This window comes from Dermacentor albipictus, chromosome 7 (genome assembly GCF_038994185.2).
Source record: "Dermacentor albipictus isolate Rhodes 1998 colony chromosome 7, USDA_Dalb.pri_finalv2, whole genome shotgun sequence".
Taxonomy (NCBI): domain Eukaryota; kingdom Metazoa; phylum Arthropoda; class Arachnida; order Ixodida; family Ixodidae; genus Dermacentor; species Dermacentor albipictus.
The window spans coordinates 123,604,257-123,620,749 of record NC_091827.1 but is presented as its reverse complement, the minus strand read 5'-3'; the positions used below and the strand labels follow the sequence as shown (position 1 = coordinate 123,620,749).

The following is a 16,493-nucleotide window of genomic DNA, read 5'->3' as shown; positions in this document are numbered from 1 at the left end:
TGCTCATTATTATTAGCATTATTAGCTTGAGCCACAGAACCCTTGCATGTACTCTTCGGGTTAGCCCTTGAATATCTGAAAATATATTAGGAATGTATGGCTAATGAGTAGTAGCTATGTAATCAAAAGGAAAGGTCATTAAATTGTATGCTTCATAGGTAAGATTTCTGTTTCAGCACTAAAAATCATAAGTTTCTGGGACAGTCCTGGTGCATAGAACTGTTTGCATTTAAAAGCAATTCCACCAGGAACTCCATCAGTGATTAGTAATATGTTAAAAAATGCTTATATAGAATGTTTATAGAATTTTTATTTAGTGTAAAATTAAGTGTAAAAAATTCAACACCAGCTTGAAGGCTTTTGAATTTTTAGCCCACCACTCCAGTTTACTGGTCACCTTTTCGAGTGGTGACTTGGCTGTTGGAATTATTCATTTGGTCAACATTTAGGCTTCTTTTTTTCTTCTTTCTCTTGCGGTCCTTGGGTGTTCTTTTACCACATGGTGGAATATTAGAAATGTGAAAGGTCATCTGTTCCCTAGATTGACCAGAAGTGAGTATGCCGGCTAGTAGGCAGCCTCTGTGCATGGGTGACCTTGCACTGAGTGTGTGCACCGTTGAGTGCATTTCAGTTTGTAGCAGCAAGCAAGACTGTCCTACTTTAAATTCAAAACAACTTTCTTTCTTCTTATTTGAACATGAATGCTCCTCGAAATTATTTGCCTGCCAGGTTACCGATTTTCGATGCGGTTAAGGGGGGAGTTGGTAATTAGAGCTATCTTGGTTATTTGTTCATAAAATTCACTGTCATTCCAAAAGGACTTCTTGTGCAAGTTGGTGCTTAAATTTCGTAGGTATACTTCGTGGCGCAAAATGCATTTCTTCCTTTCTTCTGTCCCTTTTCACGAAATGTATTCTAGGAAATCACAAAGTATACTAGTCACAAAGTATACCTAGGAAATCACTGTCATTCAGTTTCTCAAGCTGAATCACGAAATTGCAATTATTTTTTAATGGGTCAAATGATTGTGGTGATAATTGAGCTCACTAGTGTTATAGGTGCAACGACAATAGGTAAAGAAGTTCTTGGCAGAAAGCTATAATTAATGCGTGAGTGGACAGCAGAGTGTTTAAGGATGGAAGTGTTGCAAGCAGTTTTCAAGTCCAGTAATTGGCAGTTTAGCAGCTCATAAAAGTTGCATTCTAAAACGCCATCCTATTTCTTGGCTACGACTACGCCTTTTCTTCCGGCAAAAATCCTACACGATGATTAGTGCTAAGTCCCTAGATATTTTTTGCTAGCAGAAAATCTAGGGACAATAATTAGCACATGAACGCTAGTTTTGAACGTTTTGCAATACAGTAAAACCTCGTTAATTTGAAATCCTGGATAATTTGAAGGTCCCCTATTTTCCAACGTAAATTTGACCGGATAATTCGAACCGGCGGCTTAGGCCAACCTGGTTAATTCAAAGATTTGGGGTGCTATGCGGCAATTTCGGATCCCCATTTCACCGCAAACCCGACGAAACGATGGCCATTCGGAGCCGTGAGGCAACGCTACATAACAATCATGATTATTTATAGGCGAAGCGCCTGACCCGTAGTACTGCTAGCACACAAACGAGTCCATGGTACTGCCGAAGCGTGCGCCTGCAGAGGAGAAGACGTGCTTCACTGCAACGCAGCAGGCATTCCGGTTTTTGTCACATGCTCTCGTCCCCCACTTCGCACACTCCTCGCAGTCAGTGTGGGTTCCGTGCCGCTGCCACTGGCTGCCGTTCGCCCATTCTCCGTGCCTGCGGCTACGTGTGTGCGTGCAGCGCCACTCTGCACCATTCTTTTGTGTGCAGAGGTTGAGGGTGTTGCAGCTAGCGTGGTGTTCTTTCTTTCTTTTTTTTCTGAGCTGTGCAGAAGTGCCAGTGAGCGAAGATGCCAAAGTATAAGACTAACTTTGCAGCAGAAGTTCTGCTTGATCCAAGAAGCAGGTAAGAACACGTGTTCCAAGGCCGAGTTGGCTGAAGGGCACAGCGTGCCCCTCTCGACATTGTCCACAATATTGAAGAACAAGTTGAAGGTACTGGAGGCCTACAGCAAGACACCTTCTTCGAAGCGGTCGCGATTATGGGCTCCCACGTGCCAAGATGTGGAATCTGCTTTGCTGGCTGCATAAAGCAAACGCAGCCATCCTTCCCGTCAATGGAACGATACTTCGGGAGAAGGCCGACGACTTGGCTCTACAACTTGGGCACGAAGAGTTCAAGTGTAGCAATAGATGGTTCAGCCGTTTTAAAGAGCCAAGTAACTTAACCGTTGTGGCCAGCTGTGGCAAGAGCGGCAGCGCCAACGAGAGCGTCGTCGACGGAAACACGTTGGCTCCGTTGCTTAGCGAGTACGGTGCAGACGATGTGTGCAACCTTGATGATGCAGGGTAGGTAGGGTAGCCAACAGGACATTATTCTGGTTAACCTCCCTGCCTTCTGCTTTTCAGCCCTTTTTTTTACAAAAGGCAGCCCTTTTTTTTACAAGATGCTGCCCACAAAAACGTTCGCAGCGAAGGACACCGCGGTCAAGGGCCGAAAGCAGAGCAAGAAAAGAATTACCATTTTGTTCGGCGCGAACATGTGCGGTGAACACAAGCTGCTGCTACTCGTAGTTGGAAAGAGTGGGAAGCCTCGCTGCTTTAAAGATGCACAGCTGCCGCCAAGGGATGAGCTTATCTACCGCCACAACAAGAAAGCCTGGGTCACAGGCCCAACATTTGAAGATTGCGTTCGACAGTTTGACCGGAAGTTCGTCGCCACAGGTAGGTATGTACTCTTCGTTGTTGATAATTGCCCGGCACACGGTGACATCCCACACCTGAAAGCTATCAGGAGGGTATTTCTTCCTCCTAACACCACGTCGATCTCGCTGCCAATGGACCAAGGTGTCATTCACCACACGAGAAAGATTTACCGCCACCACCTGCTCAAGCGCATGCTCCTTTGCTACGACAACGGCAAGGAGTACTCCGTCGACCTCCTCGGGGCCAAATGTCTTATTACGTATGCATGGACGCAAGTGGAACCCACTTTGATCATGCGGTGTTTTGAACATGGTGGCTTCTTAAAGCAAAGCACCGTCGATGCTGATGCTGACTGTTCATGTGCACTTGATGAAGAAGGAGCTGAGTATTGCGGCCGCATCAATGCACTCTGCACAGAGGATTGCAAATCCAGTGCAGTCGGCTTCGCCGAGTATCTGAACTTTGAAAATGATCAACAAACGGGCTACTCAGACTTGGAGAGTGAAGTTACCGCTGATGCCACCATGTGCGATGACAGCGACGACGATGCTAACGAGCCCTCCGCAGCACCTGCTCTTGGGGAAGTTATCGGATCGCTGAACGTTATCAGCAGTTTTGTTGAGTGCCACAGTGGAAATTCTCAAATGCTGCACGTAGTTGGCCAACTAGAAAACATGACCCTTGGAGCCTCGAATTACATGACGCGGCAGCTGGCATCTCTGATTACTTTAAAATCCGAAGATTGCTGAATAAAGGTAGCGCATTCCTGCAGGGAATTTTTTTGCCTGGGTTGCATTTTTTTGTGTGATCTGTTAATCCGAAAACCCGCTTAATTTAAAGATTTTTTGTGGTCCCGATGACTTCGAATTAACGAGGTTTTACTTTACTTCCAAAAATGGAACACCTTTTGTTTCTGCTGCTTTTGTTCTTGCTGAATTTATGCGTTGTAGGAAACGGAATTTAACGTTCTTTTGTGCCAAGTTTTGCACGCCTGAGCATACTGTTACAGGGATAAAATATATGTATTTACAATATATACAGCTACAAGGTTGTAGCTCAGTAGTCGGGGTAAAACCATCTACGGATCGTCGAGACACTTCAACCTCCTCTTCACCTCGCAGCGTGAAAATCTGCCAATGGCGTGGCGTGTTTAGTCGCATGCCTCGTTGCAGATACGCCCATGTACTGTGCAAATCTCGGACGCTGTGAGCCAAGCAGATGCATTGTTCTGGGCATGATCTGCACTGCACGTGCTGGTGCTCGTAACCATGCTATTGTGGCGCAACCTTCTTGCAATTTGTTTAGAAGTGTTTGCCGACAAGATACGATCCGCCAGGAACGCTCTGGGAATTCGTGAAGTTGCTTCTACTGCTAAAGCTCTAGAATGCTTGAAGTAACGAAATTCACAATTTGACCAAGTTCTTCCCAGCAAATAATGCTTCATTATATTGAGGTTTGACTGCAGTACAGTCGAACCCAGTTTTAACAATCCTTGATATAAAAATTTATCAGTAATCATTTCACTGGGGTTTACAATTTTTCAACCCTGCCTATTGAATCTGCGTTCATCTATCATGAACATTTTAAAAAGCATGATGCTGTTAAAATGAACACTTCAAAAGCAGTCGCAGTAAAAGGATTGTGCATGTGGAGATCTGAAGTACGAAATAGCAACTGAACTGGGTGCGCAGCAGCGACCCCCCCTCCTGTCCTACCACAACTTAGATATGACCGCCGAGATGAGCGAGTGCTGCAAGTGGATTTCAGAAGCCGCTGGGAAAGTCACTTGGTAGCCATGCTTTCAAGGCATGTCCCAGCGTCCCACCACGGTGGCATCGGGGCAGTTCTTCATGCGGTATCGTGTGGACTGCACTTATTTAGATTATTTGTATCGATGAGAACCAAGGGGGAGCTGCTCAAGTGTCTCCATCTTATTGTTGCTGTCGATATTCATGCGACCCAAGTCAATGTGAATGCGGCACAATGAACTGTCGCCATGCAAAGTTAGATTTTTGGAAGTTACCACAAGAAACCACGAGACAACACAAGCTGACAACCCACTGCTTGTGTTGTCCCTTTCTTCAAGTCTCGTGGTTTCTCGCAGTAACTTCTCGAAGTCATGAATAACCAACTGGCGTACACACACTCTGCTGTGCAAAGTTAGAGTTGGCAGTTGCTGTTTGATGGTGCCTTGTTTATGTTGCTGCTAACAGATCACAGTGGTGTTCTACCTTTCAAACTTTGTACTTTTCCAGCCGAGCCAACATAGAAAACATAACTTCATGGCTCTTGGCACTCGGTATGTGGCTGATGCTGGACCCCTAATGGCAAGATGTTTGCAAAATGTTGGCATGCCACAGTAGTTAATGCTTCAGGCTAACTAGAACGCTTCGCCATCATGTGCAGAATCCACTTGAGTCCCACTGATGGCAAATTATAGATCACACGCTCTCGAAGAAAATATTGCAGTGGCTGCACTCATAACTGTGAGATGGCAGGTGATCAGTTCCCGTCCGGAGCTGTTTTGACAGCCATGGCGCCACATTTAATTCTTTAGACGACTTTTTTTTAACAGAAACATGTATCTTGATATGGGAAAGTACAGAAGACAGAAATGAACTGCAGTAAGATGGAAAACTAAGCTAGTTGATAGGCATTCATGTTGAATTTAATGAAGGTAAAAATGAAGATACTGAAAATGTAAATTTTGAATCAAAGTGACATCGGAATGTAGCTGCCAAAGCCACCGTCAGACTCAATTTTGGAGGTTTTAAACAGTGACTTTGTATGTGACAAACTACTGACATAATGAGAACATTTTGTGGAACGATCTAGTTCATTATAAACAGGTTTGGCTGCTTATAAAAATTTATAAGTGCCAGACCATGACCTCCGGGACTTCCAGCGTCGTGCCCTTAGTGACTGATCTTGGAGATCATGCCCCATCTCCATGCTGGTTCTCAATTTTTCCTGTCATTTTTGGCAAGCAATAATGGCTGCATATTTTATTTTTTAGCTTAGGTACTGAAAATGTATATTTGTGCTAGCTTTCTGTCGCGCATCAACTCTCATTTCAAACGTCAAATTTCCATGACGGCTGCTGCACATCTCCGCTATAAGAAAGTAGGCCTTGTATAAAGTTCAAAATTTGCTGCAGTTGCCCTTTAAGAAAACAGCTGCCCGACAGGGACAGCTGATTATCAGTCTAGAGGTTTTTCAATGTGTCCATGTGCCTTTTATGCCGTGCCTACTCCTCTCAGGGTAGAGCAAGCAGCGTCGCCTGTGGGTTGCAAGGACCCATTTTCAGAGGAGACGCGGTGCAGCATATTGACCTTGTGGCAGCCACAGCAAAGCGACCAAGAGCAGCTCCTCGAGTCATCCGGCAAGCGCCCTGTTCTCAAGGAAGATGCGCAGATCACTCTGGGTAAGCATCGTGTTTTTATCTGGGACTGTTGTTCCCAGACCATGTGGCAACTTTCCAGCATCATAGCTGAGGGGCTTTGGCATTCGTCTGCTGAGCACAATGAAGGGCTGGTGGTGGACTGCTGTATAGTCTTGCATAAGGGCAGCACACCTAAATTTGGCTTGAATATTTCAGAAAAATTAATTGGCACACTCCAAGCTACACTCTCTCCGCTCACCTCATCAGCCACAGTTGCACAGTGGCATCTGCATGGTTTCAACACAGTACAAAATTGTGTATTGCCTTCACCTATCGGTTGTAATCACAGCTTATAAAATTTCTTGCTGGGAAACTTGTCAATACAAACATTTGGGGCCATGAAATTTGTTTCCTGGTGCCCTGCAGTTTGTGCTGCAACACTTGCAGAGCATTTACACAAACATCAAGTTTCACACTTTGGTCACAATGCCTTTTGTAGGCAGTTGCCTGTGTCACACACAAAGTTCTTTGTACTCTGTGTGTACACCATCACTCTCGCACCACCTAAAAAGTATTGGGGACAAGTACTCCGCCATTTGTCGAAAACGCCTCGCTTGCGTAGTATGAAGGATAATGTGGCGCGCTCCTCGTAGGTTTTGCTGTTGGCGCTCAGTAAAAACACTAAGGTGAAATGTCGCTCCTGGGCATTTCTGTAAGTACTCTCGAAAAAAAAGGGAGCTTTTGCCATCAAAACAATAATTTTGGGCAAACGGAAAGCACAGCATAGTTTACAGATGCTATCTCTTTACCAAATACGTACAGTGACCGCCCACTACATGCACTGGCTCGCCACGATAGAGTTCCTCAAAAACCGGCTTTTTGCATAAAAGATATGCGAAATGTGTTCTTATAGTGGGCTGTCTATGTAACCCAATGGAGCGTAACGCAATGAAGCCTCAGTGCAGCAATCACATGTGTTTGCGGTGACCGACTGTGCATGCATGTCTGCGCACAATGTTTCGCTTTCGCTGCAAGCGCGTGTTCGCTCCGTGCCACGAGCTTTAGGCGGCAGTATATGAGCATTTGACAGTACACAAGCAACCATTGTTGCTTGGACAATATGAGAGCTGTTAAACAACAATTTCGTTATTACTAGGAACTTCGACCTCTACGGCGGCAACTTGTGATGTGCAGTTGCGAGGATCCAATCTTTTTTTTTTTTCCCTAAAGTTTTGGACGTTTCAGTATCATCGTTTCTCGAGTTGCAACATACTGTATGTTTATTGGTCTTCTCGGTGAGCAGTTACCTGCTGCCTCATAATCCCAGTGCATTATTCATTGTTTGGTGCTGCACCCGCACGAACATATGCCATGCCTTTTCTTTGATGTGCGTTTTACAGATCCCTTTCCAGTGAACTTGCCAGTATCTAACATCAACAAGTTTATAGACCAAGACATTAGCCGAGCTGTGCGCGCAGGGGACCGTCTCAATGCGCTCACCGAACATCACAGCCCCTACGCCGTATCGGAAATCTTCCTTGCAGAAGTGACTGCTGCACCCCCGATAAAGGCATCCGATAAAGGCATCCCAAGGTCACTGGAACGCAGGGGCAAGCATGTCAGATTTTCAAAGTACAGTGAAACCTTGTTAAACCGTAGTTGGCCGGAGTTCAGAAAAAGTATGTACTAAATGGTAGTACTGTTTAACCGAAATAGCACGAGATTGCGCCCACTTACCATATTTACACAGTTGTAAGTCGACCACTCTTTTAAAATGTGAAAGTCTGAAGTTGGGGGGTCGACTTACAATTGAAACCAAAACATGGCCTCGCCAAAAAAGCGAGACCAATGGGAGCTACAACGTAGTTACAATTTTATGTTTGGTCTATGGCCCTATCCGTATCTTCTCGCTATCCTGCTTGTTTGTTCGCTTTCGGAAGGGTTTTTCAACATTTTTGAGAGTTTTACACTGCATGCAACACTCGTGGGGAGGTGTCGATAATGGATGGAAGTGCTGCTGTTCCTGTTTGCGGCGGCACCCTCAGAACAGCGGCGCTTGCGGGGAGTATCGGTAGTTCATGGAAGAGCAGACACCGCTCATGTGTTTCTTTTTCCCTGTAGCTCTTAGTTTGACGCGTTCGAATTGACTGCCAGCTATGTGCTACTTCCATGCTTCCCCAGTCGTCATGAGTGCCGTAGGCCCACTAAACATTCGGCGCTCATCAACAGCAGCGTTCAAGGGGGCTGCCATCCTTTACGCCGAAGAAACAAATCACTGCGCAGCGGGCCGCAAGTTCGATGGTTCTGAACGGGTGGTGTGAGAGTGGCGACTGTAGCGAAGCAAAATTTTCACCTGTGGCAGCAAGCGAAGAATTTCCTACGGGTTGAAGTCTGGACGCTTTTCGGAGCTGTAGGCTAAGCCTGCAGCTTACGTTGCTGAAATGAGTGATCGGTCCCTGCCAGTGAAGTGCGACATGGTCAGGAAACAAGCCCGGACCTTCGCCCTAATTTTAAGGCCCTGCTCCGCCGTGAGTACAATGAGTGGCTGGCGGCAAAAGACCGCGAAATTACGCCAACCGGACTTGTCAAAAGAGCCTCCTGGATGGCTGCGTGTGGTTGGGTGCACTCGGCGTGGGCTGCTGTTCCGCAAGATGTCCTGGTGCGGTCGTTTGCCAAATCTGAAATTTCGCTAGACCACGACGCACTGTGGGACCGCAGGAACTATGACGATGGCAGCACTAGTGAAGACGAGTAGTCCAGTGACCATGTCACCTACTAATAAATTTTCGTTGTCGAATGCGCCCTCGGGTATGCTCTCTTTCTTTTTTTCCTGTCACGCGATATGGGGGGGGGGTGTCGACTTACCTTCGAGTCGACTTACGATCGTGTAAATACGGTACCTGTCAAAAACGAAACACGGAACTCAGAGAGAGTGCGATGAAAGGGGAAATAAACATGCAGTATTTAATCACTTCACGCAACGAAAGTTATTTTAGTTTGATGCCGCGGCAGCCTAGCAACAACGACAGCGGCCTCAAACTTACTGAAGCTGCATGCCAGCTTTTCAGCCAGCCCCCTCATCTCGGCAAACACTCGCATGGCAGATTCCTCGTTGGCCTTACGTATTCTCTGTGCACGCACTGCAGAAGTCGTGGGGCACCTTTTTCACTGCGGGGAGCTATTCTCGTCCCGACGGTAACATTCATGAGGCTGACGTAACGCACAGCTCCTGCCACTGTCAGGCCCGAATCGCCCGTGCTGTCACTTTCCATGTCGTGCTCATCACTGTCGCTAGTCAACACTTCGGCAACAGAGGCAACAATGATGAAAAGTCGCACCTCGTAGCAGGCATCTTTCTGTGGTTGCAGCAGCGCTGCTAAGCAACTTGTTCGCGTTCGAAATGCCACACACTGTAGTCAAAAGTAGATCCCTGTCGCATGCCAGCGCCGACTTCTCGTGTCACATTCGATACCGTGAACGATGTCTAATTTTTCTTCTACGCTGAGCACCCAGCGTCCTTTTTTATCCGAACTTGTCTGAGAAATGATGTTGATATGGCTTCATGCGCAAAACGCACAGGGTACTTGGAGGCTGTTGTTCCGACCGCTGAGGCTTGCTCTGCCGGGCCGCCCGATGGAGACGACGCACCGCCGTGTTTGTGTGACGAAAAGTGGAAACACTACGTGTTAACTGACATGTACACAGTGAGCTAGTACGGTTTATGCAGATACAAAACACATTACGTTCGATGGCCGCTGAGTCGGGGATTTGACTTACTACTTTTAAAACGAAACTGCTGTTTAAGTGGGTATGGTTTAACGAGGTTTTACTGTACACTTGAACCTCGTTATATTGACACACAATACAATGAAATAATGGCTTTGTGATTAAGAGGATGAACACCCAGGGTTGCCAGATTGGCTTATTAATAGGCAGATTGGGCTACTTTTGGTCCGAGCGGGCGTCAGAGTTTTCCTTTTGGCTATACGGCTATTTTTGGGGTCCATCTTCCTGTGCAAAAAGAATTAAAAATAGTTAAGCGCAAATGAAAAACACTCAAGCACGTCTGCTATAAAATCAAAATTTGCTAGTTCTATGGGAGAGAACACATATGCATGTCAAAAGGTCAAGGATCGCGTCCTTCTGATAATTTTAATTACGAAAGCTGGCCTCATGAAACACGTCTCCATCCCCGAACTAACGCTACCCGCACGCACATGCCAGCAAACATAGACTGTTGCTGTCTCCAGATGTGAGCTTTCGGCGTCCGATGTTTTAAGCAGGAGATGCTTTTAGCTCCTGTTGACGGTGCGCCGCGGATGACCTCGGCGCCAGAACGGAGGGAAAACACCGAGCTGAACCTAACCCAAATGTGCCGAATTTTCTGCCTGCTGCATGGTGCCTATGTGCACTCTTAGACAAGATATACGTCCTTTGGGGCGTATATCTGCTGCGCAACAATAATTGTCATCTCCCTTGCTTGCGTTTCCCGCCCCCTACTTTCATGTCTGGAATGCTATGTCATGCTGATAATGTGCATGCAGTTCATTACTGGGAAGTACCGGCCTCGCAGCATTAAAGAAAGGAAATGCGTACAAGAGAGATGACGTTTTTTGTTGTGGGGCAAGATAGAACCCAAAGAGTGTAATTTTGTTTTAGAGTGTGGCAATTCGCTCGGACCCTTCCTGCCCAAATTGCAGCTGCTCCAGTGCCAATGCAGAACATATCCTCTTCTGTTGCCCCACAGCCACCACAGCCATTTGTTCCCTACACAACTCCAAACCCTCCTCCTATCTTTGCAATCACTACCCTTATCAAATGTCTCTGTTTAATGAGTGTTCAGCCAGGTGTCGCTCATTAAAACCGACCTTCGAAATAGAATGTCGAACGAGTCATTGGTAGCGTTCCTCCACGTGAAGTTTGGCCTGGCCAGAAACGGAGGCTGCTGCAAGGACTTGAAACCGGGCCAAGAATTTTTGTCCCGTTTCAGATCTGACATTTTGTACGGATCAAGCAGTTCTACTTCTCAATGAGCTCGTGATGCTTAATCACAGCATACTTTTTATGTCTATATATCGTACTGGATTTTGTAATAACCGCCATCTACTGTGTTAGACTTTGTCTTGAAATTTTTTGTAGTTTTCCGTTTGGTACATTGCCTGGTGTTAAGTGAAATTATCATGAGCTGTAAGTAATGATACTGAACACCTGAATGCATGCCATTGCTTAGCGTGTTTATCGCGCATTGGTATTTGTGTGTTGTTCTTTTCGTGATATTTTAGTGCTCTGGGAAAATAAAACTGCGTTTGTAATGAAGACCGCATTTGCCTTATCATAAATTTGCTTGCATGACTGCGTTTCTGCACTTCTTGTGCTTGTGCAGCATTTGTTTTCCATGCCGCATGGCCTCAGTGACAATGCGTGCAGAGGTCATGCGTGGTCTTGCGTGGAAAAACTAATATGTAGGTATACTTGCCGAAAATTAATTCAATATGCTTAAGAAATGACTTCACAAAAAGACGAAGCTCTTTGGCTACTTTTGGGCTACCCAAAAGTTTCGCTTTTGGCTGCCTTTGGGCTTCTGCGGAGGGCAGTTTGGCTACCTGTGGTTGGCAACCCTGTTTCGCCACCAACTGAAGATGAGGAACACCACCAACAGCAGCAGCATCGCGACTGCTTCACGCAAGACGACGCTGAAGTTACGGTTCAGAACGCTGCTAGACTTAACTGCTCTAGCTGCCTGTTTCGGATAGTAAACCTAATTTTAATTAGTGGAGATGCTGGGATCAACTGCCAAACTTCCATTCTGGAACTCTGCGCCCATACGCTATGACTCGGTATGCATGAAGACGCAACCACGCACCGACCGTCCACTCCCCCTTCACCCTTCTGCTCTAGGGCGCCTTACTAGAGGGATCTGGTTGTCTTCAGTAGCACTGATGACAGTGATATGGAGGACTGGCTCTCATCTTACGCTAGGGTAACCATCCACAACCAGTGGGGTGATGCCACCAAGTTCAACGATGTCGTCTACTACCTTTCTAATGGTTTAAAAAAAAAAACGCGTGGCAGACTTTCCAACCTGGTCTGCATTTAAGGCCGCCCTCATAGACGTGTTTGGGCACCCTGCCACATAACATTTGTGCACCAAACAGCGTTTGCGCAAACTGGCACAGCAGCTGGGCAAGTTGTTCACAAGTTACATTGACGACATTGTGAACTTCTCGAAGCACGTCAATGCCTCCATGCCCAAATCTGACGAAATCAAGCACATTATGAACAGCATTGACAATGACGTCTTTGAGATGCTGCTTGCAAAAAACCCAAGCAGCGTAGTGGAGCTCATCAAGTTGTGTCAGAGTTACGACCAGCTCTGGAAACAGCGGACCTTGGCTTTTCACCTGGTTACAAATGACAAGAGCCTCGTAAGCCTGGTCGTCATCTCAGACCAGTCAACACTGCTGGCACAGATCACGGCGTTCATATGCAATGAAGTAGCTTGGCAGCTCTCAATGGTGCAGTTTACTCAGCAGCAGCCTCAGCCGCGTCCTGCTCCTTACCTATCACCCGCTATTTGGCAGGCGATTAAAGAAGAAATTGCAGATGCTGTGCCAATGTCCCATCAGTGGCATCCTGTAGCTGCTCCTCTCAAGTACGTCAGTGTTGCCACAAGGCCTTGAACGCACCCTGCTTTCACACTGCATCAACCAATGCAGGCGCAGACTCCTCCCCGTGCCCTTTGCGCTGGCCCCGTAGACGCAAACCCTTTGCATACTCCAGATGACAATCCTGTTTGCTTTGCCTGTGGTGGCCCCGGGCATATCTCTCAATATTGTTGACGCCACATGCCATTGGCTGTCTCATATGGCTATTAATTGACGACTCGCTATTGGCCTCGAGCTGCACCACTGGACGAGCTGGCTCCACCGTCGGGGTGGCGTGGCATGAGGGATCACGTGGACACAGTGGCCGCGTCGGCTGCTTCGGAGGCGCTGAAGCGAGCTGAAAGCAGAAGTTGAAAGTCCCAGCTGTGCTGTGTTTCTGATTAAGTGGTTAGGCTTTCCCGCCTTGGGTGTCTGCTTGACAACATTTGAAAGTACTCTAATAGGTAGTGGCTGCCTTTGGAGGCGTGCAGCATGGTAAGCTACTGCTCGGTGCTGCAGCGCCCAACGTATGCAACGGAGCCCGGTGTCAGCCTTATTCACACATAGCCACAGGACAAGGAGCTGTGTGAAGCTTGGCTCGCGAAACTTAGAACCGGCAGAGAGCCATCGGCTGCAACTCGGGTATGCAGCAAGCACAGACGCGAGGAAGCTTTCTGCTGCGGCGCCGGGACTGCGATGTCCGGTGAGTAGCAGAAAACGCATACTGAGACGCTCGCCCGCGCCCGCTGCCCGGTTAATGCTATGACAGTTTGGTCTATGAACTTGATACTGCCAAGTTCACTGGAACAGAAAGGGAGCGGTAAGACGCACATTAAAAAAGGCATGGGATATGGTCAGGTTTCTGTTACGCATTAATGCACTGGATTACGAAAAAGCAGAGGGAAATCGCACGCTGAGAAGACCGATAAACATACAGTGCGACGCAAGTTGAGAAATAATACGAATATGCCCAAGAACTCGGAAGACAAAATAGATTGAATCGTCGCGACGGCACATAACAGTCGCCATTGGCGTCAAAGGCTCTATAACGAAATTATTGTTGAACAGTTCTGATGGCGTCGACGCAACAATGGTTGCTAGTGTACTCTCAAATGCTCATATGCTGTGGCCTAAAGTTGGCGGCACGTTGCGAAAACGCACTCACAGCGAAAGCAAAACATTGTGCACGGACATGCATGCATACACGCAGTCGGTCGCTGCGGACCCGTGCGATCGCTGCAGTGAGGCTTCATTTTGTTATGCTCCATTTGGTTATACAGACAACCCACTATAAGAACATATTTAATATGGTTTACTCTCAGTGTTTGCCTACTTTTCATGCAAGAAGCCGGTTCGGGAGACTCATCAGTTTGCCCAAGATTATTATATGGACAGTCAAAAACTTTCCTCGTTTTTGAGAGTACTTACATAAATGTCCAGTAGGGCTGCCGCGTGGTGTTTTTATTCAGCGCCATAAGCGAAACCTATGAGGAGCGTGCCGTGTGATCCCTCAAACTACACAAGGGAGGCACTTCCATCGCTATGCTGATCAACTACCACTCCGCTACACTCCAAGCGCTCCCGATTGTCATGCCTCCTTCGACCAGTGCTCTCCATCACCACGTCAGCACTCTCTCCCCAATGCATCGTTGTCCCCTGCCTACAGAAAAGTAAAACTAAATGCCGGAGTTCACGAGGCAAGAACTGTGTCGCCATCACAGCAGCCAAGTGCTCACTTTTCTCTGTCGAATGTCATTGCTATTTCTGTCAAAGGTGCCTCAACTCTTGCCCTTCTGGACACTGGAGCCACCGTTTGTGTTAGGAATGAAAGACTTTGCCGCTGCATCCGGGAAATGACTGACCCAAGTTGCCGGCATAGGTCTCCGTACCGCAACAGTCCCAGCATGTTCAGCCGTCAGCAGCTTTTACAACACGAGTTGTAATTTAGGACATTATGTAGATTATTGAGTTCATTGTGCTGCCATCCTGCTACAATATAGTTCTTCGATAAGATTTCCTCTCACAACACAAAGCCATTGCCAACTGCAAGTGGGCAGAAGTCGAACTTTCTCCTTTATGTGACCTCCGTTTAGACAATTCTCCTGAACATCACCCTAATTTGGTCGTTGCTGAAGAGATTGACATTCCTCCGCACAATGCTGTTGCTTCAGGCCTACGGAAGCATCTCTGACAATATCTCGTCACCGATCATCAAAAGGGCGGCCGTACAAGGAAGGGTGGAACTTGCATAAGGGCCCATAAGATGGCTAAGCATTGTTCTTCAGTTACACGATAGTTAGTCTCTGCTTCGGTGGGTGTATGGCTGGCATAAGCAACAACATATTCAGGATGCCCGTGTTTTTGTTGTGCTGGACGGTGCCAAACCTATGCTGCTGGTGTCTATCTGTCCCTCCATCGAAGCTGCAAGATCGAAGTGACGCAGAATAGGAGGTCTTCTGAAGAAGACGTCGTAAAGTAGTGAATGCCTCGTCGGATGCTGGAGAGAATGACAGGTTGCTGGAGCCCTTTCTGGGCTATCAAATTTAAAAGACCCACGTGGCTTCCTTGCCTGATGGGCTGTTTGACTTGAAGAGTTCAACATCGTCGGCTACTGCTCTGGCTGCAAGCATTCAGATGCTGATCCCCTGTGCAGTCTCCTCTGTATGCCAACCTTAGTTGCCTGTCAACACTTAAACCCGTCGTCTTGTTTTCAGCATCCACGGAATCCGCCTCTTTCATGGCGTGATGGCGCATGCTCAATGCCCTAGCGGATTAGTCGTGAAACGTTTTGGAAGGGTCGCGCGCATGGCCGCGCGCCGGTAAGTCCCCCGAAAAAAAGAAGTGCTCGGACACGCACTGCTGCAAACACTCGTGCCGTGTACTGCGTTGAAACTCTACTGATAGCTCGACATCGGTGCGGTGCCGAAAACGTGCATAGTGTAAGACTGAAACTCCACAGAGAAAGCGGCCAGGGCATCGTCTGAGTTGTCCGGACTACACCAAGTAATCTGGCTCGGTGTAGTCCGGACTACACCAAGTCCGGACTACACCAAGCCAAGTAATTGGTGGCTAGCAAATTCAAAGAAAAACCCATGCGTTACACTTGGGCGACACTTAGGTACATCGCATTGCTGACGAAGTTTTCTTGCGGCGTCGGTCCTCGCTTGCTGGTGATGGCAGTGCATGCCTGACTGCACGTACTCGTAAGGCGCAGCAACACTGGGTCGATACGGGACCACTAAGACGCTCACTCCAACGATTGACCGACGATTGTGCATCACTGGAACCGTTTTATCATACCAGGTCGACAACGATGCAACCGACGAGCGCGAGTTTTACTGCAACGAGCTTTCTTGTCGACAGCATCGGCACAATCAGCATGCCGACCATCGTTCAACTGAGCTCTGCGCGATCGGCACAATAGCGACAGCGTCTTCGCTTGTATATATAATTAATCGTGCTCAAAATGAGTCAAACACACCTGCCAAGTTGAAATGCACAAGCTTTAACCCTCTCAAGCCGTACCCATGAAGTTTAAGCCAGTGTTGATCCTGTTCAGCGAAGGCTAACCTGGCGCCTTCGACTTCGTGCACCCGCTACCGGTGGACCTGAACTGAACTGTAAGCAGTTAGGTTAAACAAAACTGCTTTTATAGTTCAATTCTGGCCTTAGTGATTTAA

The 16,493-nt window shown here is 47.3% G+C and overlaps 1 protein-coding gene across 3 annotated transcripts in view; it reads left to right on the top strand.

The window, feature by feature from the left end:
• The window catches only part of LOC139048144 (mitotic checkpoint serine/threonine-protein kinase BUB1-like), a 373,386-nt gene that overhangs the window by 292,772 nt on the left and 64,121 nt on the right, over positions 1-16,493 (top strand). For all 3 annotated transcript variants that reach the window (XM_070522664.1, XM_070522663.1, XM_070522665.1), the window contains one exon: positions 6,048-6,211. In XM_070522664.1, coding sequence (XP_070378765.1) covers positions 6,048-6,211 — 164 coding nt within the window. The remainder of the gene's footprint in view (positions 1-6,047; positions 6,212-16,493) is intronic.